This window comes from Drosophila kikkawai, chromosome X (assembly GCF_030179895.1).
Source record: "Drosophila kikkawai strain 14028-0561.14 chromosome X, DkikHiC1v2, whole genome shotgun sequence".
NCBI lineage: Eukaryota > Metazoa > Arthropoda > Insecta > Diptera > Drosophilidae > Drosophila > Drosophila kikkawai.
This window is the reverse complement of record NC_091733.1, coordinates 29,897,263-29,920,355: the sequence shown is the minus strand read 5'-3', so window position 1 is coordinate 29,920,355 and position 23,093 is coordinate 29,897,263. Positions and strand designations below refer to the sequence as shown.

Below are 23,093 nucleotides of genomic sequence, written 5' to 3'. Positions count from 1 at the left end.
TGTTTTTATTTATTATTATTGTTATTTTTATAATTTTTAGTTATTAAAAAATATGTATGTTTTGTAAACTCAAATGCATGAATTTTATAATATTTATAAGTGAATTAATAACCATAGGTGAATTTATCAATAAAGTGCTTGCAATTTGCAAATTCTAAAAAATTTACAAATAAAATATAATTTATTTTAAAACAAAAATATAATTTATTTTATTTTAAATTTTTTTAGAATTGATAATTATGTAATTAATAAATTATTTATTATTATAAATTATTGAAAATTTCCCAATTCTAAAAAATTTTAAGAATATATTCTATATATTTTTTTGAATTTTTAAATGGGAAAATTTATTAAGGAAAATTTGTGAATTTAATGAAAAAGCAACTCACCAAATGGTGAATATATAAAATTACATGCCATTGGTGAATTTATCAAGAAAATTACTTAGCATGGGTAAATTTATCAGTGAATTGATAAATTTATCAATGAAAGGCTTGATGGTAAATTGATTTATTTCAAAAAAATGTCCTTATAAAATATATGTATATTTAAAAGAATGATATATGTATATAATTTCAAAACAATGCATTTTAATTACAATTCATTTTGTATTAAGTTTACATGGTGTATATACCATATATATTATTTATAATAGTTTTAGCAAGTTAAGTTAAATTTTCTTTAATTTCCTACACTTTACAGCGAGCATTAACTCTAACTAGACATTCAGAAATTTAACCTGTAAATTAAAACTTTATATATATAAATAAACCAATACCGTTTGCCAAACCCCCGATAGTGATCGCAATTAAAATCGGTGGGCGAGCAGGTGGGTGAGTCACGCGTGTCCCCATTAGCACTATCAAATCATATATATAACCCTATTCATAAATACGTATATCTTATCTTATTAAGTACCAAGTACCGAGTACCGAAAAGAACGCGGTGGTTAACAATTTGACATGTCGGCCAATGTTTGTTTAGGCCAAAAAAGTAAACCAAAAGCACAACCACACGTACACACAAGACACTCCGATTTCCGCTGAGCCTCTCGCTCTCTTTCACCGACTATATACAATAGATATATATATATACATATATATCTCCATCCCGCTCGATGTCGTGTTTTTGTTCACCACTTAAGGTTACTCTCCAGGCGACAACTGTTGAACCACCAGGCCTGAATGTCATTGTAGGACTGTGATTTGTGGCTGAATCCCGGCTCATGGAGGCGGGCACAGAGTTCGCAGAAGGGCGAGGTACTGCCCAGACGGTAGTGACGCCGCCACCAGAAATAGCTAGCATATTCCGAGGCATCGCCGCCCACAAAGTTCATGTGCAGGGCCAGATCCGAGATGGTCTCGAAGCGATTCGCATCGATGTAGGAGTGCGGCGGTAGAATGCGAGAGTAATCCGCTCCGCCAAAGACCACTGGGACGATGTTCCGGCGAAGGGCATCGAAAAGCTTCTCGGTCACGTAGTCATCGCACAGCGAGTTCTCAAAAGCCAGGTAAAACAGGTAGTCCGTGTCCAGCATCTCGTCGCAGTATGGATCACCGCGAGCGCAGCTGGAAATGGTTCAGATTTATTAATTATTTTTGTAATGAACCAGGAAATTACCAAGACTTTGCCTTAAGAAACAAACAAATTTCACTTTATATTAAAAATAAATAATAAATACAAAAAAAAAAGAAAAAAAAACGCAGCCCTTTTTGGCTGGGTTACCACTACTTTTTTTATTTATTATTTATTGTTTTAATATTTTTTTTATCGAAAAAATTAGAAATTTCATAGACTATTATATTCTAGTACAAGTAAACATTAACTAAAGAGAACATTCGTTAATATTTTTTAATTATTAAATATAACTAAAACCTCATAAATATTTTTGTAAGCTTATAAATACATATTTTAATTTTAACAATTATTTTTAATTGAAAGTTTACTAATTAATCAAAATTCTATGTAGGTTTATATAGTATTTAAAAAGGTTGTGTTATATTTCTATGAAAGTAAACATAAACTAAGTAGGAAAATGAAAGTTAAATAATATTAATTTAAGGAATATTTTTATTTAAATTTTCAAATTATTTTATTTCAAATATTTAAAATAAAAATTATATAAGCTATACCTGTTACTTGTTATTCCTTATTTTTTATTTATTTATGTATTTATTTATATATTTTTTTTAATTTTTTACCCTTTTTTTTTGTGCTCCGAAAATAAAGGTTTTCTGAGAATCTTTAATGGTTTTAAACCCAATAAAAATATTTATATTTTGTTCCCAAAAAATATTTCTTGTTAAACTTGATTTGATTATATTTTTTCTAGGCCTAATGGTTTTCTGATAAGAATTTATGATTCATTAGAACTTTAGTTGTGAAATCAAGAAATGAAAAAAAAAAAACAAACAAGTGAAACTATTAAAATCAAACTTTTTAAAAATATAAATTTAATTTTATGTGTATATTTCAATCTATAAAAAAAACTTTATTTTATTTTAATAAATTCAAGAATACATAAAAAAAATTAAATAGATAAAGTAAATAAATTAAAAAAATTAAAAATATTAAATAAGTTGAAGAAAATTTAAAATATTAAATATTTAAGTAAATTAAATAAATAAAAAACAATAATAAATTAAATAAATAAAAAAATAATAATTAAAAAAATTACCAAAAAAATATAAATAATTTTAATAAAATAATTTTAATTAAATAAATTTTAATTAAATAAATATTAATAAAATACATTTTTAAAAAATTAAATAAATTAAATAAATTCAGTAAAATATATAATTTACAAAAAAAAAATAAATATAAAATAATAACTCACCTGAGTGTTCCACACTTTCCATAGATATCCACCTGAAAGTACTCCTGCAGCCTCTTGGCCAGTTCCTCTCGCTTTGACAGCGTCTCGCAGTGGGAAACAAACCAAGCGGCCATCTTGGTCTTACTCGCCCAGAGATCATATACCTCCGTGTCGTTATAACCACCCACCACCCCCGGTGGCCGTCTCCAACTTGGATTTGGACTGGGTGCCACCACGGCACCCGTTTCAATATCCACAATCTGTCCATAGGGCCACACCACATCCGAATCCAAGCGATATGTCATGGTGAGATTATAGAAACCCTGCTCGTCATCCAAACGATGTTTCGTCTCTCCCGGTGGCTCCATCAAGGCAAAGACATACGCCTGCCGTTGGCTCCTCTTGGCGGGCACTCGCTCTAGAGTCAGAGGAAACATCTCCGCGGCATGAAAGACAACGGCATCGTAGAGCTCCACGGCGGGCAGGAAATCATGCTGATTGGTCACCTCACATTGGTATACAGGACAATGGAGCTCTTCGCGCAGCTCCTGAGGTCCAAGAGTGTCCCAGGAGAGCTTCCAGCGTGGATCACCAAAGAACTCGCTCCACAAGAGGATGCTACGTGTGGACGAAGACGAAGATGATGATGATGATGCAGATGATGCAGCTGTCTTCTCCAGGTGCTTGTGCAATATCTCATATTGATTGAGCAGTGGCGACTGGACCACACGATGCAGGATCACCAGTGTGGCAACGAGGACTAGGAGGAGGAGCAGCAGCGGGCAGCGCCAACCGCCAAGAACGAACCGAGCCGATCGAACAGCCATCGACATGTGCTTAGGTTGGCTAGATATGGAGCACCGAGCACTGGGGCACTGAGCACGGAGTCACAGTGGGACCTAGACAAAGTGGATTTACCTCTAGTCTTGATTTTCTAATAAATCTTTGACATAATATTTTTTTAGATTTAAAATTACAGGGTTTAGTTTTTTTATTATTTTTTTTTTAGAAATTAAAATATATTAAATAATTAAAATAATTAAATAAATATTAATATTATATATATTTACCATAATATTTTTTTAGAAATTATTGTTTTATTATATATTTTAATTTCTTAAAAAATTAATTTACAGTTTTTGCTTTTTTTTTTTTAATTTAATTTTTATTTTTAAATTGCAAGTTTATAAAGTTTAGTTTAGTTTTTCATAGGCAGTCTCCACTGTAGTCATAGTGCTAGTTCCATTTAGAGAAAGGTGCGAGGGCGATAAGGCAACGGGCATTATTGATTGTCCGGCCGATAAGTCCGGGAAACTCACAACGACTCACACTCCTCTAGGCTGGGTAAACATAGCTCCAGATTAGCGATATCGTGAACCCACTTCCAGTGCCGGTCCTCCTCCTCCTCCCTCCTGCTCCTGCTCCTTCTTCTCCTCCTGCTTCTCCTCCTTCTCCTCACATGGCCAGCGAATGACTGACATCCAGGCAACGCTTGAAGATCCTGGTCAGCAACGTAAACACCACCACAAAGCCATAGACCAGAAAGGTCTTGAGCAAATGCAGCAATTGCTTCATTCTCCGGCAACAACTGGGAACCAAATAAGTGACCTATACTTTCCGCCGTGACTTCTGACTCAGGCAAAAAAATTAAAAAAAAAAAAAATGGCAAAGGTGTGGGGTTTGTTGAGTACCTTTTCCTTCCCACCTGTGGAAACCCGCACAGGTGTCCAAGCGGCGGCGGCGGCCGTGTAATTGCAGTTTGACTATAGGACCCCCAGAGCAATCTCTCTCTCTCTCGCTGTGTGGTCATTACATTAATGCACTATACTCCTTCGTCCTGCTGTCCCCGGAATCCAAAATTAATGGCCCATTGTCATGAACCAAGGCGAGCGAACACTCAAATTACAGCGATTTCCCTAATTTCACTAATATGTTTATATTTACCCATTGGCCCACTTGTGGTTTGACAGCAACAGGACCAAAAGGACCAAAAAGGACCACCAAGGACCACAGCCATCATTAGCCATCACATCGGTGTGTAATTAGCTTTCAATTATTCCGTCAATCGTTGGGGCACAAACAAAGGACCCACCAAAAGCCGAGAATTAATCGGTTTCGAATAGCAAAAGTTCAATTTGTTGGATACTTTTTGCTTGCTTGTTCTTTTTTTTTTTGTGTTTTATACCCTTCCTAAAGTCATTCTTAATAATATAATTATCTTAATAATATAATATCAAAAATTATTATTGAATTTTAATTTTAAATATTTTTTTTTTTCAAAATGTTGTTATAATTTTTTTTTAAACTTAAAATTTTTAAAGATTTTTAAAAATAAAGTGAATATAAATAGATAGATGGGGTTTCAATAATATTTAAATAAAAATTTTGAATAATTTTTAAATAAATTAATTTAAAAAAATAATAATAATAACTAAAAATCCCTTGGTTGGCACTATAATTCCCAACTAGTTCTAGCATTTTCTGTGTGATAACCCAGCTGAATGTTGAGATAAAGTGGTAGAGGTAGGGTGGTGGTGTGTTGGTGTGATAGTGTGGTACTGTTTACTCTCTTTTAAAAGAGCTGCTATTTATTTTGTTGTTGTGTTTTTTCAGTGTACCCTCTCTATTGGAGAGAAAGATAGAGAAAACGAGCAGATATCACTGGAGAGAGTTTGATATCAAAGAAAAATCAAGCAGATTGAATAATCATAGGAAGAGGGATTAGACAAGTGTGAGTATAAAAAAAAATTCTTTTAAGCTTCTAAATTAATTAATTATTTAATTAATTAATAACTATTTGTGGTAAATAAAATAAATTTTAAATCATTTTAAAAACAAATTAAATTATATTTTAAAGGGAAATGTTAACTTTTAAGAACCTAATTTGTGGTTACATATGTATATTACATATAAATTTGAATAAATCTTAAAAATTATAGTTACATAAGTAAGGAATATTTAATAAAAAAAATATAATAATAGTAAATAATATAGCCTCAAGTTACTATATTATCATTCATTATTTAAACTTAAGCTGATTCAGCTCGAAAAAGCCCCGCCCCTTCAGCGCTTATCAGAAGCAAAAAAACAAAAAAACCAGATAAGTGCTAGTACATGATAATTTATTGCTTGGCGCACACAAAGAGCTGAAGAATAAATCGAATGTCCGAAATGGCAAACTCGAAATTTCGCATACAAACTACAAAACGTACATAAATTTTGGGGGGGTGCCGAGAAAACAAAACGATAAACAATATCTGAGCAATTTTTGTTACAAACAATGAGGATCACATACAATACAAGGGGTTAAGGATACGTTTAGGTTGATAACAGAAACACACGCGCTATAAGTAGATAATATATATACACAGGATGGTAGAACATCGGCTACAGGTCTACTAGTACATTGTTGTTGTTTTCTTGTTTTTTATGATTACTATTTTATATCACAATGGGACGGCGGCGGCTAGATGCCGCAGCAGGATCGCTGGCCGACGGTATCCCCCTGACCACCTGGCGTCGTCGTCTCTGATTCATCAGAGACGCTCACCGCATCCGCATCACCGTTGTTGGCATTTTGCAAACGCAACGGACTCGCATCTGGTTCCCGCTGGCTACGCTGCTCGAGCATAAGGCGTGTGAGTAGCTCAAAGAGCTCCGTGACACCCTCGTTCTCCTTGGCCGACGTCTCTACATATTGGGCACCCACGGTGCGAGCATATTGCAATGCCTCTGAATACTCCACGGCCCGTTGCTCCTCCAAATCAGTCTTGTTGCCCACAATGACCAGGCCAATTTCGGTGCCGCGCATCTGGCGTAATTCTCGTACCCACGATTTGACCTTTTGAAAGGAATCCTGATCGGTGATGTCGTAGACAAGCAAAGCGCCATCACTGCCGCGATAATAGATGGGTCCCAGGGCATGGAAGCGCTCTTGGCCAGCTGTATCCCAGATATTTAGCTGCGCCCGCCGTCCATCCTCTAGGGTGACCTTGCGGGTGACAAACGAGGCCTGCAGCGTGCTCAAGTGTTGGGCATTGAACTTGTCCTCCATGTAGCGCAGCACCAGTGACGTCTTGCCCACGCAGCCTGTAGCAACAGCAGCAGCAATTGGATTATATTAGTTTTTTTCCCCCCACACACCTGACGACGAAACAAACGCACCTTCGCCCAGCAGCACCGCCTTGAAGTTGAGCGTTGGTCCGCTCCTGGACCTGCGAGCGCTCATTGTGGGTTGTTGCCGATTATTTGTGGTCCTGTACGGATGGGCATTTGGTTCTTAGCGGGGACACGGAAAAACGAAAAAGGAAAACAAGAGGAAAATGCAAATCTCGGGTTCCGACAGTGTGGCTGCAGCTGGCAATGGGTAAAATGGCAAGGCAAGAGCAGTGCGCGGGCACACTGATATGGGATTTGAATTTGTTTGTTTTCACACTTTACTTGAATTATTAGACAAGTACAACTAAATTTGTATTTTTAGAACGAAACTTTTAAAGAATTTCTTCATCTGTCACGTTTTGTTATGTTTTGTTTTGTTTTTCACTTTTCGATTAATACCAACATACCGAAAACGGCGGCAATCGCAATCGATTGCTGTATGTCTTGGCCAGATGGTATTATTTATCGATTACACTGCTGTATGTTATGGTATATTTAATACGACGGTCACACTGGTGTGTTGTGAACAAAACAGGACGCATTCATAATAACTCTTTTCTCTTTTGTCGGTTTTTATCTATCAAAAACCCACCTAACCATGGCCTACGACCTGAAAAAGGAGTCCGATGTGAAGGAGTACGTGGAGAAGCTGGGCATGGAGTATCGCTTTGGTTGCTATATGGAAAAGAAGCCGGAAGGTAAGCGCCGGCAGTTGCCAATTATAACCTATTTCGATTTTTTTCTTCTTTTTTTCCGAGAGAATTAGCATAGTAATACTAATATATGTTATAAATCATATGATTTATATTTACAGCCTGCCACCTGTTGGGCGATTATCTGGAGGGGATCAAGAAGGATTTTGAAAAGGCCTCCAAGGTGTACAAGTCGACGTGCGATGACTATGGTTACGCAAAGTCCTGCTACAAATATGGCAACTATAGTTTTCTGGGTAAAGGCAAGAGCGGCAGCAAGGGTGAGCCCAGGGTGGCGTATCAGTACTACGAAAAGGGTTGTCAATTGAATGACCCAGATGCTTGTTTACACTCTGGCCTGCTGCTATTCTCCAGTTCAATGCCCAAGGAGATAGACAGGGATGTGATGAAGGTAAGAGATGTTTCTCTAGAAAGCTCAGGGGAAGCAGTTCTGATTGAACTCTTTGAGACTTTTCTTTATGTAATAACATCTTCTTTCTTTTTAGGGCCTGGAATTCCTTAACAAAAGCTGCGACATGAACAATGCCACCGCCTGCTTTTACCTCTCTGGCATGCACATTGCCGGCGTGCAAAAGAAGCTAGACCCAGCTGCAACATCTGCATCTTCTTCTAGTAGTGTGGCTCCTCCATCCGCCCCCACTACCGCCTCTGCCTCTACCAAGACACCCCCCAAGGACTCTGACTATGTGGTACTCAAGGATATGAAAAAGGCCTTTATGTTTGCCCGCAAGGCCTGCGAGCTACGCAATATGTATGCCTGCGCCAATCTCAGCCAGATGTATGCCCGAGGCGATGGCATCGAGAAGAATGAAAAGGAGGCGGAAAGGTACAAGAAGCTGGCCATTGAGATGCATGACGAGGTGAAGAAGCAGCAGGAGACACTGGGTTTCCAGCAGGGCGTAGGCATGCCCAACTGATTAACCGGACTTTTATAACCTTTCTTATGTTTTCTTTCTATTTTTTTTTTGTTTGGTTTTATCACCAAAACCTACCTTAACCAGGTCAAAACTCTAATATTAGCTTGTGTTTCTTTTTATTTGTGATTTTTCTTGTACATAGCCAAAAGGGGCGTAAGAGAGCGTGAGAATGAGATGAAAAAAATTCCTAGTTTTAATTGTTAATGTTATTAAAGTAACGAAAATGAAGCATGAAATGGAGTAGAGAGAGAGAAGAAACCCTTAAAACAATTCTGTTGATACCTTATACACAAAAGAAAAAGAGAAATACAAACCAGTCCTGCCAAAGGAACTAGACCAAAATACTTGACTGTGTCTTTGCTTGCTTTTCCATTTCCATTTTCCACAGCCCAACCAACGATTTATGAAACGCACGCCCAATTATATTCACTCGCGATCGCCATTTGCCATGTTGTCGTGACTGAGCGCTACGCGTGTTCAATTTAAAATCTATTTGTATAGGGAGATGTGTGCGGATAACGTGCGGTTCACAGGTGTAAGGCCATACTAGAAGTTGTACAACAAGACAACTGCTGATGTTTTGGGTTTATCAGAATTGCTTTTTTGTTTTTAATATAATTTAAGCTTTTAATAAAAATTTGTTTTCAATTTATTTTAAATTTTTTTTTTAAATATTTAATTTTTTTTTTTTTTAATTAATTAAAATTTTTTTTTGTAAATAAATTTAAAATTTTTTTTAAATTAATTTAAATTTTCTTAAAAATTAATTTAATATATTTTTATATTTAACTATATAAGGGTTATTTTTATTACGTTTGCAGGGTGTCAAAATTTCAGTAAGAAGCTTAAAAAACAGTGAAGAAGTCATTTCCGACCCTATAAATCATATATATTCTTGATTAGCATCAAAAACCGAATCGATCTAGACATGTTTGGGAGAAAATAAAATTTTAAATATTTTTTTCAAAATTTTTTAAGGGGATTCAAAAATGTAAAAAAAATTGATCCAAAATTTAATTTCTCAAAAAAATTAATTTATTATGCAGATTTGTTAACCTAGAAAAAACTAGCATAGAAAAGTTTTCCGAATTGAATTTCATGCTTTCTTGACTTAGTTATGATATTTTTAATTTTTGATTTATGCAAAAAAAATTATTATATAAAAAATCGATTAAAAATACCCTCTTTCGGAGGGTATTATGGTTTTAGTTGGGAAAGCAGTCATTTCCGACCCTATAAATCATATATATTCTTGATTAGCATCAAAAAACGAGTCGATCTAGACATGTTTGGGAGAAAACAAAATTTTGAAAAATTTTTTCCACAATTTTGTGTTAAAAAATGTAAAAAAAAAAAAATGATAAAAAATTTCATTTCCTAAAAAAATAAATTTGGTATGTAGATTTGTTAACCTAAAAAAAACTAGCATAGAAAAGTTTTCCAAATTGAATTTCATGCTTTCTTGACCTAGTTATGGTATTTTTATCCACTTTTTTCCCCCATAAGCAGCTCCACACCAAATGTAAGCCAAGTCTTAAAGCCTTGATCAATTTTTATATAGAACTGGAGTCAAGTATATAATAAATACAGTAGAAATGAGTATGAAAACTTCAAAAATAACTAACTAAAAATATAAAAAAAACATAAATCTATTAGAAAAGTGCCCTTAAGTAGCCTATAAACTTACTAAACGCACTGTCCTAGTGTGTTCGCATCTCCCTATATATACATATATACATATAAAAATATATATATGCATAGTAGTAGTGCTCTGGTAATCGTCTCATCTACTGTCTATTTTAATAGATGGACGCTTAATTAAAATCGCTCTTGTCCAATTAGTGGCTGTTTAGTTAGATGATAATGCCGCCGCCCTCGGTCCTCCCCTAATCCAACCGTAATCACCCCACCTTGTGTATATATTTGACTTTCGCTGCTTTTCCATTCATCATATCTCTCTGGTCTTTTGGAATATGTACATCTGTCTCGGAGATGGAGCGATGTCACGTAAACCCGAGAATATGCTTAAACAAATATGTTTATGTACTCGAATCGGGGGGAGTAGTAAATTGTTTGGAAGAACTTTTCTTCTTGACGGAAATATCCGACAAGTCGGAGAAGATAAGCTTAATATGGCGATGAGTAATCTTTATTTGGTTAGACAGATTTTTTATATGGTTACACGGAAAACATCTATAAGATCAAGACCCCAAGAACCCCTAAGGTATGAAAAATATATTTATTAATTTTTTGTTATTTATTTATAATAAAAAAAAATAAAAATGAGCTCTAAAAGTACTTGAAAATCGATGAATAAAATTAACAGAATTTTATAATAAAAAAATAATTTTAATTATCCATAAAATTAGAAAAAAAAAATACATCATGTTATTCATAGATGTTCTCGAAATTTTAAAGATTATTTCAAATATTTTTATTATTATTATTTATATTTATTAATATTTTTATTATTATTATTTATATTTATTAATATTATTTTTAAAGAATTCTTGTTGACTGCAAAAAGCATTGCCTACTTTGTGGCTGAAGCTTAAAAGTGATTATACAAGCGAGTTTCTAAAAATGTTCTCCTCTTCGTTGTACCCAACCGATCGTTCTGAAACTTGGTATAGGGCCAGAAAACCAAAAGCCAACTTACTAATAAATAATATTAATCTTATTTGTTAATATTTAACACCCTAGAGATGATTTTAAGAAAATCTCTCTATCTGAAACTTGGTATAGGGGGCTTGAAATAACCATAACCAACTTATGCTTATAAATATTAGCAAATAATTTATCTAACCTAATATTTAACACCCTAGAATAGATTTTTAAGAAAAAATCTTTTAAAAATATTATGATATGTATATGTTATGGGCTTTTCTAGCCGTGTAACCCAGGTTAGGGAGTGGGTCAGGTGCCAAGCCCCGATGGCACGAGTCTGCGCTTGACTCGTAATTAGTTGATCGGTCTACCATGACTTGACCTTTGCTGCCCGAAAAATAAACTTAAAATTAACAAAGAAATCAATAAAAAAAATAAAAACGAAAATACAAAATAGAAAATAATAATAATAAAGTCAAAAAGAAAAGCACAAGCTGCAAATACACAAAAAAAAAAAAAAAAAAAAAACTAAAATAAAACACAGGCAAACAATGCAACCCACAACCCACACACACACTCGCCACTGAATAGATGCTGGTATTAGCCTACAATCAGTTTAACTATAATACATAGTTGCACATAGCACACACACAATATAAAACCAAATCAAGCTCGGCGTATAAAAAAAAGTACAAAAAAAAGAAATAAAAGAAAAAAAAAATAAATCACAAAAAAAAAAAAGAACAGTGAGAGCTCGGCTTGGACTAAAGCGCTCCAAACACCGATTCAGAATCAGTTTAACGTCAACGTCGGCGGCATCAAGACAATATACACACAACAACACAGAAGCCACCAAAACCAATCCAAAAAATCAACTCTGAAAAAGAAAGAGAGAGATAGATATAGAGAGACAGAGAGCGGCATAAGTGGCCATCATCAAGGAACGAGAACGGAAACACGATAACGAAAGATCGAGATTTATGCCAGCGAGTAGAAGCACGCGAGTGTCGCGAACGAGACGTTAAGAAAGACAGCGTTCCAACGGGATCTCTCTGTCCTAGTGTTTTTGTTGTTGTGCAATAGCCATCAAGTGAAAGTTTTGAGGAGAACAAACAAATATATATATACATATATGTATATAGTTCAATAACAGCGATATCATGTGCTTTTAAATAATATCAAAAACACACACTTCATCTGGTTAAAGTTTAAACCTCTTGTGAGCTAAATAACTAAAGAGATCTGTGATCTCTGATCTTTTTGTTTAAATTTCTTTTGCTTTTTTGATTTTCTTTTCTTTTTGTGAGGTTAAGATCGGTGGCAGCGATGACCAGGAAAGTTTTTGACAGGTCTACGAGGTCTCGAGCTCAAACACGTTGCACTCGTTGCAATCAAACATCGAGTTTGTTTGAGTTTAATTCGTATTATTTGTTTTAATTTGGTTCTGATTTTGTATGGTCTTTTCGTACTTTTTTCTCTCTCTGTTTTCTTTATTTTATTTACAGTTTTTTAATTTTATTTATTTCTGATAATGATATTTAATTGTTGAATTTAAATGTATTAAAAAGAAGTGGAAATTTGCACGCTATTCTTAGTTGAATTTCATATTAGCGCCTTAAAAAAATGTTGTTATCGATTAAAATTAAAAAAAAAAAAAGTAATTTAACCAATTTTAATTTTAAAAATTTTAATTTTAATTAAACATAAATGGTTAATAAAAAATAAACTAAAAGGTTTGCTTAGAATTTGTCATACCTTTTATTCTTTAGATATTGCTGCTCTTTTATCGAAAAAATCGAATCTTTTTTGTTGTCGATATGCATTTTAAACGTACGATAAATTTAGTTAAATAATTAAAGAATTAGAAAAGTTTAGTAGGCAGTAAAAAGGATTTTTATATTCTATATTATTTCTTGGTCATCGCTGTTATTTTTTTTTTATCGAAAAAATCGAATTTTTATTGTTATCGATATACAAATTTTTGGAACAAACAGATTAACGCCCGATTATCAAACGGAACGCGATGCTAAAGCCTCTGTCCGAGGTGTGAGCAGTGTGTGTGTGTGTCCAGTATCCAGTGTCCGTCCGTATGTGAGTGTGAGTGTGGGGCTTCAATTGCCTTCCTCGCCAGATTCTACCGCCCCCTCCACACCGGCCGCCCCCTGAAACCCTCCTCCGTTGCCGCCCCTTATACCCGCCTCCACCTGCCAACGACAAACCACTTGGATTACGTGCCTTTGTGGATCTTTAGCGCAAATTGAGATAACTGTGTGAGTTAAGCCGAGCTGAAAAGAGGCAGCAAAGAAAAGGAAAGGAAAGAAGAGGAAAGAACTTGAAAGAAAAGAACAGAAAAAGAAAAGAAAAGAAAAGAAAAGGAAAGAAAGGAAAGGAAAAGCAAAGATAGAAAAAGGAAATAAACGAAAGGAAAAAGAAAAGAAAAAGAAAATAAAGGAAAGGAAAGGCAAAGGCAAAGGCAAAGGAAACGTAACTAAACGAAACGATAAAGAAAAGCAAAGGGAAGCTGGAGAAACGCGAAAAGAAAAGGCACAAGGCAAAGAGGAAGGAAAAGAGAAAATCAACACCATTGAAGTGGGGAATTTGAGATTTGAGATTGCGCTTCATACAACGGCGCATCGCAGTTTACGAGTGTCCATCACCACTACAACACCGAACACCGTGCAGCAATGGAAGACTATTGGGGTCTTAGCAGCACTACGGGTACATAACTAACTCAAAAAAAAAACTAACTAAATTAATAAACCAGGGGAAAAACAAAAAACTAGCTTAAAAAAACAAAAACTATAATAAACTATAAGAAGCCTTTTTCCCCCTCGTAAGCCTAAGATCGAGATAAGTCTTCTAATTACACCCACAAAGTGTGTTCTCCTTCTCTTCTCTTCTAATTAATTACTGCATAGAGACAAAAGCTGTGGAGAAACTATCAAGTGTCTTAAAAAACAATAGAACAATTTAAATTCTTTACACAATTTTTTTTTTAAGTCTCTTTACATTTTTTTTCTGTTGTTTTTAATGTTTTGTGTGGCGGCGCCAGAAGAAACAAAAAATTTAATAAATCAATTAATGAAATAATTTTAAAGCATTGCAATTAAGTGTGCGCGTGTGTGTGTGTGACGTCATATATATATAGTCAAAAACTATATTATCATTATTATTATTGTTGTTATTGTTGTATATTTTTGTACAGACATCTCTATATTTATATACAGTTCTCTTTATGCCCCCGCGAGTGTGTTTGTTTGTGTGTGTGTGTGTGTATGGTGTGTGTTTGGTGTGGTGTGTGTGTGTGTGTGTTTGTGCGCGTAAACTAAGGCATATGGATCAATTGTCTAAATTGGCTCATTAAGTGAATCTTAATGACATTTACTATGCACAGTGTGCCCTGTGCTTGGCTGTTGGTTTTATTCGTTATTCTTTGGCTCTTTCTTACACTATATATTTAATATATATATTTTTAAAATATTTTACATATTTTATGTATATTTTGTATAATTTGTTGTGCACTTACCATTTTGTTTTCCTGTGTTCTCTGCAATTTTGCCTACCTTTTTTCTCATGTGCAACGTGGCGTATGCGCAATCTTGGGTTAGAATAAATTCAACTGGAAAGTAAAATGTTGATAACAGTTTTTAATAAATTATAAAATATATTAAAAGTAATATTTAATTCATAAAATTTATTTTTTAAGGGGAAACAGTCTACCTAAATATTACCTTTTTTTAAAGATTTTTTTTTTATAATATAAAAATATAAAATATTATAAGCTAAGAAGTCTAAATTAAACAAAAAAAATTGTTTACAGTTTTTAATAAATTAGAAAATATATATTAACTGTAAAGTAAATGAATAAAATATACATTTTTTTAAGGGAAAACAGTCTTCCTAAATATTACAATTTCTTGTAAGACTTTATTTTATTAATTTTATATGAAAATATATATTTTTATAAGCAAAGCAGTCTAACTTTTTTTAAAATTATTTTTTCAATTTAAGGAATAGATTTATTATTTATTAGAGATATATTTTTTTATTATTTTATTTTATTATTTTTTTTTATTTATTTATTTATTTATTTATTTAGTTATTTATTATTATTTTTTTTTTTATTTATTTATTTAGTTATTTATTATTTTTTTTTTTTTTATTTATTTATTGAGTTATTTATTTTTTTTTTGTGTAATCGATTGGCACAAAATGGGCGTAATGAATCGTAATCGAATATGTCTTTGTGAGCCACCAATGGAGCGTAAACTCAAAAACAAAATGATGCCGAGTGCACACACAGAGAGCACGGCCAAGCTGTCAAAACAAAAAATAATTAAGCCAAATTAAACGAAAATAAACAAATTAAATCTTTGACCTTTTTTTTTTAGAAACAAAATACAACATATATAAGCATATATATATATATAAACTTATAGTGCAGTGTATTTTTCTACAGAAATTTATGGGCTGGCGGCTTGGGTGCAGGTGCGGGTGAACCCGTATCCAAAAGATACAGAGATACAGAGACATCCCCAAGTAAGACTAACTAACTAAAAATGGGATATATATACACACACACACAATCTGAACCGATCTGCTGAGCTAGCTCTGAGCTCTGAGTTTCTGTTCATTCCGAATGTGTCTTTAAACGGATCACAAAAGTCGGATTAAAACGCATTGTCGCACTGATTTTCCTTACTTTATGTACTAAGAAAACCGAAATGAACTTACATACGGGGGTACCAAATAGAGCTGTATATATATATATATAATATTTATATATATATATATATATATCTGCTTAAGCAGCGTGGCGACGTACTATAAAACAATTGTGACAACGAGGCGTATACGTAATATGTAGCCGCCGCATGCTTACTTTGCAAAAATTCTGTACAAGTTTTCCCCCCGGAAAACTTTGGGATTTTCACAGTGCTTATATTTTTAAGGGTACTTTACACACACTTTCTCTCTCTCTCCTGTGACTGGCCAAAAATGAGGAGGAATTTTTGAGTCTACGCTAAGCATAACAATTAAACAATTTGCTTGATCATCCACCCAACAGCCAAGCACATTTCTTAGAAACAAAATATAAATAGTAGTTAGTTTTTTTTAAACTGAAGTCGGTGGCGGGAATTGCCAAGATCAAATGAATCATTTACCAAGCTATTTCAATAACATTTCTTAATATTCTCTCTAGTTTGGGGATACTTTTTCTTCTAAAAAAAATATCTCTAGAGTTCACTTACTTAACAAAAAAATAATAATTATTATAATAGTAATAATAATCCTCATAAATTCGATATGCTTTGCTCATTCAATTAAAGTTAACTTAATTTACAGTGATTGAATGTTTTTACTGATTGTTATCCAAGCTAAATTGATTATCATTAACGGCACCGCCTTTGCCGCCGCACTCCCTCCCCCATTCAACACTCCACACACACCACCCCCCCGCATTAATAACATCATCAGTTGACTATGGAGCCCTGTAAATGTTTATTATTATTTATGAAGCCTTATTGCATTATGCGGGCCCCCGACAGTTACAAAACGCGTTTGGTTCAATTGACCCCAGACGCCGTCTCTGACTCTGACTCTGACTCCTACTCCGGCATTATGTATATCTCAATCTTTGCATCTTGCAACTGCATCTGCATCTTCATTTGCCCCAGCATCAACCCAGAGTTTATATATCTTTACGCCTCCTCTGTAAATAGGGAGCACTAAGGCGTGATAATTGGTTTATTATCGTCAATTATTTATCGAAATTCCAGCAAATTGCAATATTGCATAAATAAATATTTTAAAAACAATTTTAAGGCCAATCTTCGATTAAAATTAGTGTTAGGTATTAGTTATCTTTGACTTAAAAATCATAAAAATTAAATTTACTATTTTAAGCATGTTAAAATCAAATTTTAGTATCGATAAATGGTTTTTAAAATTACATCATGTAATAAATCAGCTTAAATGTTATTTTTAATTTCCAAAAATTAATAAATATAATAAAATTGTAATTTTAAAATAAAAAATAGTACTCTTGCAATTAAATTAGCTTATCGATATACTATCGATTTTAATTTAAAATTTATCAAGGCTTTTAATTGATTTTAATTTTTGGCATTTCAAAATTTAATCAAATTTTGATATTTATCGAATTTTAATATCGATAAATTATAATCAAAAATATTTCAAGAATAAGTGAACTTAAAATAAACTTTTCTACTTCCCAAAACTACCTAAATAAGCAATGTTTTTATTTTAAATTATAATTTAAACCTGTTTCTTAAATATTTAACTTATCGATTGTTTATCGGTTGTTATTAGATATATATATAGCTAGGTTTTATTTAAAAATGATCATAAATAAGATAAAGAACCCTCGAAGGAACCTATTTCCCAATCGTTTGTAATTATCGATCACTAATCCGCTGCGTTAATCGATAATGATGATGATGATGATGATGATGATGATGATGATGATGATGATGATGATGATGATGATGATTCGATTGACAAAAGCGGCGACCAAGCACACAATTAGTTTGATTGGGTCAGATATACAATGGCGTTTCATATGCCTGACTGATTACTGTCGTCTAATTATTGAATATATCTCGACCTACGGTCAGGCTCTGCATTTGTAACAGTAGCTGTATTTATAGCTGTATCTGTATCTCGAAATGTGTATCTGTATCTGTGCCGGTCTCTATGTCTCTATCAAAACTTATGCCGGACCAATCGATTGTTATTATGGGTGGCTGCTGCTATTGTGACTGGCTTTAGCCGTTGTGTTTGGTCAGCTCAGCATTTATTGTTCCAATTTGCGGCTCCAAGTCGTATAGTGCTTCTTGTTCTCGGCACGGGGTCTACTCTCAGGTGCTTTGCACCGCAAAAAATAATGTATACAAATAAAATAAATAATGCAGCTAAAATTTTCAAGGGTTTATTTTTCAGGAACTTTAGTTAAAATAATATTTAATAAAGAAAAAAAATTTTATAATATTATTTTTAGTACTTATTTTATTTTAAAAAAATCGTTGATTTATTTTAAATAATATAAATAATATTATAATATAAATAGAGTTTTAGAGGAACTTTTATTTATAAAACTTGAACTTCCTCTGTTTTTTTCCGAGTGCACTGGTCTAGCTTTCTGTTTCGGGATCGGTTTCTATTTCAATTTCGGCTCGGGTTTCAGTTTTAGTTTTTTTTTTGTATTTTATTTTTGTTGTTGTTTTTCTTGTTTTTTTTTTTGCAATTCAATTTGATGACATCAAAGGCGTATTTATCGCTTCCGCTGGCAATCGCCGCGTCGTTGGTGCGCCGCCAGCACATTTTTGATCGATGATCGAGAGCCCGCCAAGTGGCGACAGAAGAAGAAAAGCCGAAGCCGAACTTCGTTTCCATTTGTATCTGTATCTGTATCCGTAAATGTATCTGTATCTGCAGCAGCATAGGCATCTGTCTTGCTATCCGTGTATCTGTGTGTGTCGTGCAGTTTCTATTTCGGCTTCTGTTTTGAGTTTCGATTCGATTCCTTGGCTTGGTTTGGGGGGGGGGGGGGTGGGGCTATGTGCCTCCAGAGCTTGGGTTCGTTCTGGGCACCGATCGCCAGTTTTGTGGTCTTTCTTGCAGCGCTGCTGTTTCAGTTCATTACCGACGCTTGACTCCGCCACAAAAAAGAAAGAAAAGCGCGCGGCATTCGGGGAAAATTCGGCAATACGGGAATCGATCGATCGATTTGCATAAATTCGTGGTGGTTTTTGTTTTTTGTTTGTTTTTTATGTTGTTAGCAGCAGCAGCAGCAGTATGAAATGTGCGAAAAACTAATAATTTTCCAAACAAAATCATTAGAGTTTAATATTAAAAATAAAATATATATTAAAAAGGGATACAAAAAAGTGGAAAAATAAATATTTTTAACACTTGAATAGTATCATATTCATTTAGCTTAACTATAAGCTAAATATAAAACCATATTCAAGCAAGAAAAAATATTAAAAAATTACAGTATTATTATTTAATTATTTTATTCAAAGCTCTTGACTTAAAAGTTAAAACCAGTGAAATGCCAGTTCAAAAATTCAAATTCAAATGCCAGTGATATAAAAAATTCATAACTCAATCCATTAAAATTAAGATAATTGATGGGAGGATTGCGTTCAAACTCTTGGGGGAACAATTGCTGAAATTTATGCTTTAAAGACAGTAATTGCTGTAATCAATTAATGCAATCGGTTATAAAGATATAATTGATCACGAAATAATAGTAGGGGTAGTTTTATAAATTTAAGAAAATGTAAATAGATTATTAGATTTAAGAATAAAATATACACAAGCTCTAACATTTTCAAAGTAAATCATAATTTTTTTAATTAATTTTTTAATAAAATTTAAGAATTTATTTACAATAAATTACACCAACAAAATTCAACTAATTTTACCAACAGACTCTTCCACCAATGGGATTTATTGAATATTAGTAAATCATAATTTTAATTATTCATTTTATATTTTACTATAAATTACACCAACAAAATTCAACTAATTTCACCAATAGACTCTTTTATTCCAACAATAAAACTAATTGTATATGAAATCATCATGGTAATATTGTTGAATTTGTTTGTATAAGAACACCATATAACACCAACCAAACTCAACAACGTTCACCAATGGAATTTAAAAATTATGAATTAATTATTAATATTAGGTTATTAAACTTTTTTTAAAATTTAGTTTAACTAAAAAACAAATAGTAGGCAAGGAAAACTACATAAAATATGAAATATAAATATAATGTAATATAATTTAGTATTATTTTACTTAAATCTATAAAATTAATAACCATAAATTTCAACAACAACAATTAAACTAAATACATCTTACAGATATAAATTGCACACAGCCCGCCATCGATGACTTTCCCAGAGACCTGTTCTCGGAGGCGCAAAGACAGTCCGGTGCTGTTGTACTTCATGTTATAGCCAGTTTATATTTATTCGTAGCCTTAGCCGTAGTGTGTGATGAGTACTTTGTGCCAGCAGTTGAGAAAATATGTGCAGGTGTGTGGTCTTAATTTTAAGTTCCCATCCTTAAATATTTAATCCCTTCCGCCACCCCCTTCCATTGCCATAGCACTCAACATGTCCAACGATGTGGCGGGGGCCACGTTCATGGCCGCGGCCACCTCCGCCCCGGAGCTGTTCGTCAACGTGATAGGCACCTTCATCACAGAGGGTGACATCGGTGTGGGCACCATTGTGGGTTCGGCGGTCTTTAATATCCTGGCTGTGGCCGCTTGTTGCGGCATTGGAGCTGGCATGGCAAGTGAATCCCCTTATTTTCGTATCACAAAAATGTATTCTTAAAATACTCAATTTATCACAGACTATACCCCTGGATTGGTGGCCACTGACGCGGGATAGTATTGCCTATGGTGTCACGGTCGCCATTCTTATTTGTGTGATGCATGACGAGCGGGTCGAGTGGTATGAGGCCTTGATTTTGGTCTCTTTATATGCCGTCTATCTGGCGGTTATGTATTTCGATAAATCATTCCAGAAGTGTGCTAAAGGTAGGATTATATCTATACAAGATTACACTTTAAACAATTACGAATACACAAAAATACAAAAAAAATACTCTCACAATACTACACAGGTGGCGTGAAGCAGGCGCGTTCGCGCAGCCGGTCCTCCAACTGCAGCATACACACAAAGAACAGCAATGAAAAGGAACCAGGTACACACACAAAACAACACTCCAAAAAAAACCACACAAATACAATTTCTAACAAAATATAAATATTGTATAATTATTCATAATTTCCAGAGCTCGTAGAGAATCGCATTTGCCAGAATATGGCCAGCATCCAGCTGAACGGAGGACTCAACAATGATCAGGCCAAGGCGGCTGCTGGCACTGCTACCACCTCGATTAGCACTATCACAACTACGACTACAGCAATGACCACAACAACATCAACAACAACAACAACTACCACACGCACACCAAGTGGCGATGGAGGAGGAAGTGGTGGAGGAGGAGCAGCAGCCATCATTGCACAATTGGCACCACTAGATGGAGCTGAGGCAGAAGCCCAACCAGCGACGGTAGCTTCTGGCGAGGATCGCGAAGAGGAGGGCTATTCCCTGCTCACATATCCCAAGGACAAGAGCTGCTTTGCCCAGTTCACCTGGCTCATTATATGGCCAATTCATCTGCTCTTCCGCATCGCCATTCCTGACTGCAAGAAGGCCAAGAACAACAAGATCTTCCCCCTGACCTTTATAATGTGCATTGTCTGGATCGGTTCGCTGTCCTATGTGGTGGCGTGGATGATAACTATAATTGGTGAGATTTCAACAACAACTTGTTGGTTACTTAACTTTTTTTTTTATAAAAACTTGTCAGGAAATTCAATGTTTAACATTTCGTGAAATTACAACAATTTTAATTATATTTTTAACACCATATTTTACCAATATGCACAACAATTTTCACCAAAAAAGGCTTTTAAGGGTTCTATTAATTATAAACTCATATTATTTCAGCAGAAAAAAAATATGTACTAATAAAGTAAAATAAATCATTGGTGAAAAGATTGGTAAATTTTGTTGTATAAAAAAGTTTACCAACAAAATTTAAAATTTTTCAGCTTCTATTCTACTTCCCATCTAAAAAAATAATCATTATAATAATGTAAAATTTATTTGTTCAAGAAATTACACCAACAAACTTCAACAACTTCCCTTAATAAAGCTTAGAAAATGTAAAAAAATACATAAAATATATCCATCCCTATTTCGACTTCTCTTTCCCAGGTGACACACTGAAAATACCCGACTCTGTGATGGGTATTACCTTCCTGGCAGCTGGAACTAGTGTTCCCGAGGCGGTCTCCAGTGTGATTGTGGCGAAGCGCGGTAAGTTTTATTCCAACCTATGACTTAGTCTGAGATTACAGCGAGTGGAGCAATTAAGGATTATTTTTTTATTCGATTTCCAGGACATGGATCGATGGGTATCTGCAATTCGATTGGATCGAACACCTTCGATATCCTGCTGTGCCTGGGCGTTCCCTGGCTAATCAAGGCCGTATTTTTCCCCATACAGCCGGGCCAGAACTATGTGGCAATCAATTCGGCCGGATTGGAGTACTCGGCAATCACTCTGCTGTCCACGCTATTTCTGCTCTACCTGACCTTCTCCACGAACAAGTTCAAGCTGGACAAGAAGGTGGGCACCGCCTGTTTGGTGATGTACCTGGTCTTCATGGTCTTCGCCTCCCTTATCGAACTCAATGTATTCTTCCGGGTCAATCTGCCCACCTGTGGTCGATCATAAGCTGATTAGGAAGAGGATGTGGTGGGGATTGTGATCCTGGGAGGATGGAAGGACGACGAAGCATGACGATGTACGATTTAGAATGGATGAATGGCGCTAAGAACAAAAACAAAACAAAAAAAAAAAAGAAAAGAAAACAAGGAAACATAGAAATCTAGCTGGTTCCAAGCCCGAGTGCAGTCGTTTAATTAATTAATATGTATTTTCTGTTCTATTCTATCTACCTTGATAGTTGAGTTACGTTATACGTTATGCTGTTATTGTAATAATACTTTTTTTTTATTATTATTATTATTATTAAAGTAGACTCTTTCCACGACCTTCGGTTGCTACGCAACGAAAACCAAAAAGACAAATGCAAATAGTTGATGAGGAGAAATGAAAAGATAAAGCGAAGAATAAAATGGAGCGAAGGGGAGAAAAACCAAAACCAAAACAAAAACCAAAACCAAACCAAACAAATTCAATAATGTATTTATATGATTAATATATGAGATTTAACAAAGAAAAAAAAAAAAAAAGAAA

General features: G+C 34.1%; 4 protein-coding genes across 7 annotated transcripts; 2 read left to right on the top strand and 2 right to left on the bottom strand.

Annotated features, from left to right (window-relative positions):
• Window positions 1-494: 494 nt before the first annotated feature.
• On the bottom strand, window positions 495-3,648 carry FucTC (alpha-(1,3)-fucosyltransferase C). The gene is made up of 2 exons (XM_017166228.3): window positions 2,837-3,648; window positions 495-1,568 (listed from the first exon to the last, which is right to left on the bottom strand). Exons 1-2 carry the CDS (start codon window positions 3,646-3,648, stop codon window positions 1,133-1,135), a joined length of 1,248 nt encoding a protein of 415 aa, XP_017021717.1. The 3' UTR covers window positions 495-1,132.
• Window positions 3,649-5,916: 2,268 nt separating this feature from the next.
• Window positions 5,917-7,267, bottom strand: Rab21 (RAS oncogene family member Rab21). Its single transcript, XM_017166173.3, has 2 exons — window positions 6,980-7,267; window positions 5,917-6,904 (listed from the first exon to the last, which is right to left on the bottom strand). Exons 1-2 carry the CDS (start codon window positions 7,041-7,043, stop codon window positions 6,282-6,284), a joined length of 687 nt encoding a protein of 228 aa, XP_017021662.1. The 5' UTR covers window positions 7,044-7,267; the 3' UTR covers window positions 5,917-6,281.
• Window positions 7,268-7,388: 121 nt separating this feature from the next.
• Coa7 (Cytochrome c oxidase assembly factor 7) lies at window positions 7,389-8,947 on the top strand. Its single transcript, XM_017166175.3, has 3 exons — window positions 7,389-7,671; window positions 7,788-8,077; window positions 8,172-8,947. Exons 1-3 carry the CDS (start codon window positions 7,572-7,574, stop codon window positions 8,601-8,603), a joined length of 822 nt encoding a protein of 273 aa, XP_017021664.1. The 5' UTR covers window positions 7,389-7,571; the 3' UTR covers window positions 8,604-8,947.
• A 3,081-nt stretch (window positions 8,948-12,028) lies between these two features.
• zyd (sodium/potassium/calcium exchanger zydeco) lies at window positions 12,029-22,740 on the top strand. 4 transcript variants are annotated; one of them, XM_017166224.3, is made up of 9 exons: window positions 12,030-12,429; window positions 13,205-13,928; window positions 20,111-20,284; window positions 20,358-20,545; window positions 20,610-20,796; window positions 20,883-20,963; window positions 21,054-21,575; window positions 22,046-22,147; window positions 22,231-22,740. In XM_017166224.3, the coding sequence occupies exons 2-9, from the start codon at window positions 13,895-13,897 to the stop codon at window positions 22,566-22,568; spliced, it is 1,626 nt and encodes a 541-aa protein (XP_017021713.1). In that variant the 5' UTR covers window positions 12,030-12,429; window positions 13,205-13,894; the 3' UTR covers window positions 22,569-22,740. The 4 variants fall into 4 exon arrangements, with proteins under 4 accessions (XP_070144290.1, XP_017021713.1, XP_017021714.1 ...); XM_070288189.1 differs by lacking the exon at window positions 20,883-20,963 and having other exon boundaries at window positions 12,029-12,429; XM_017166225.3 differs by lacking the exons at window positions 12,030-12,429; window positions 13,205-13,928 and adding an exon at window positions 18,883-19,035.
• The last annotated feature ends 353 nt before the right edge of the window (window positions 22,741-23,093 follow it).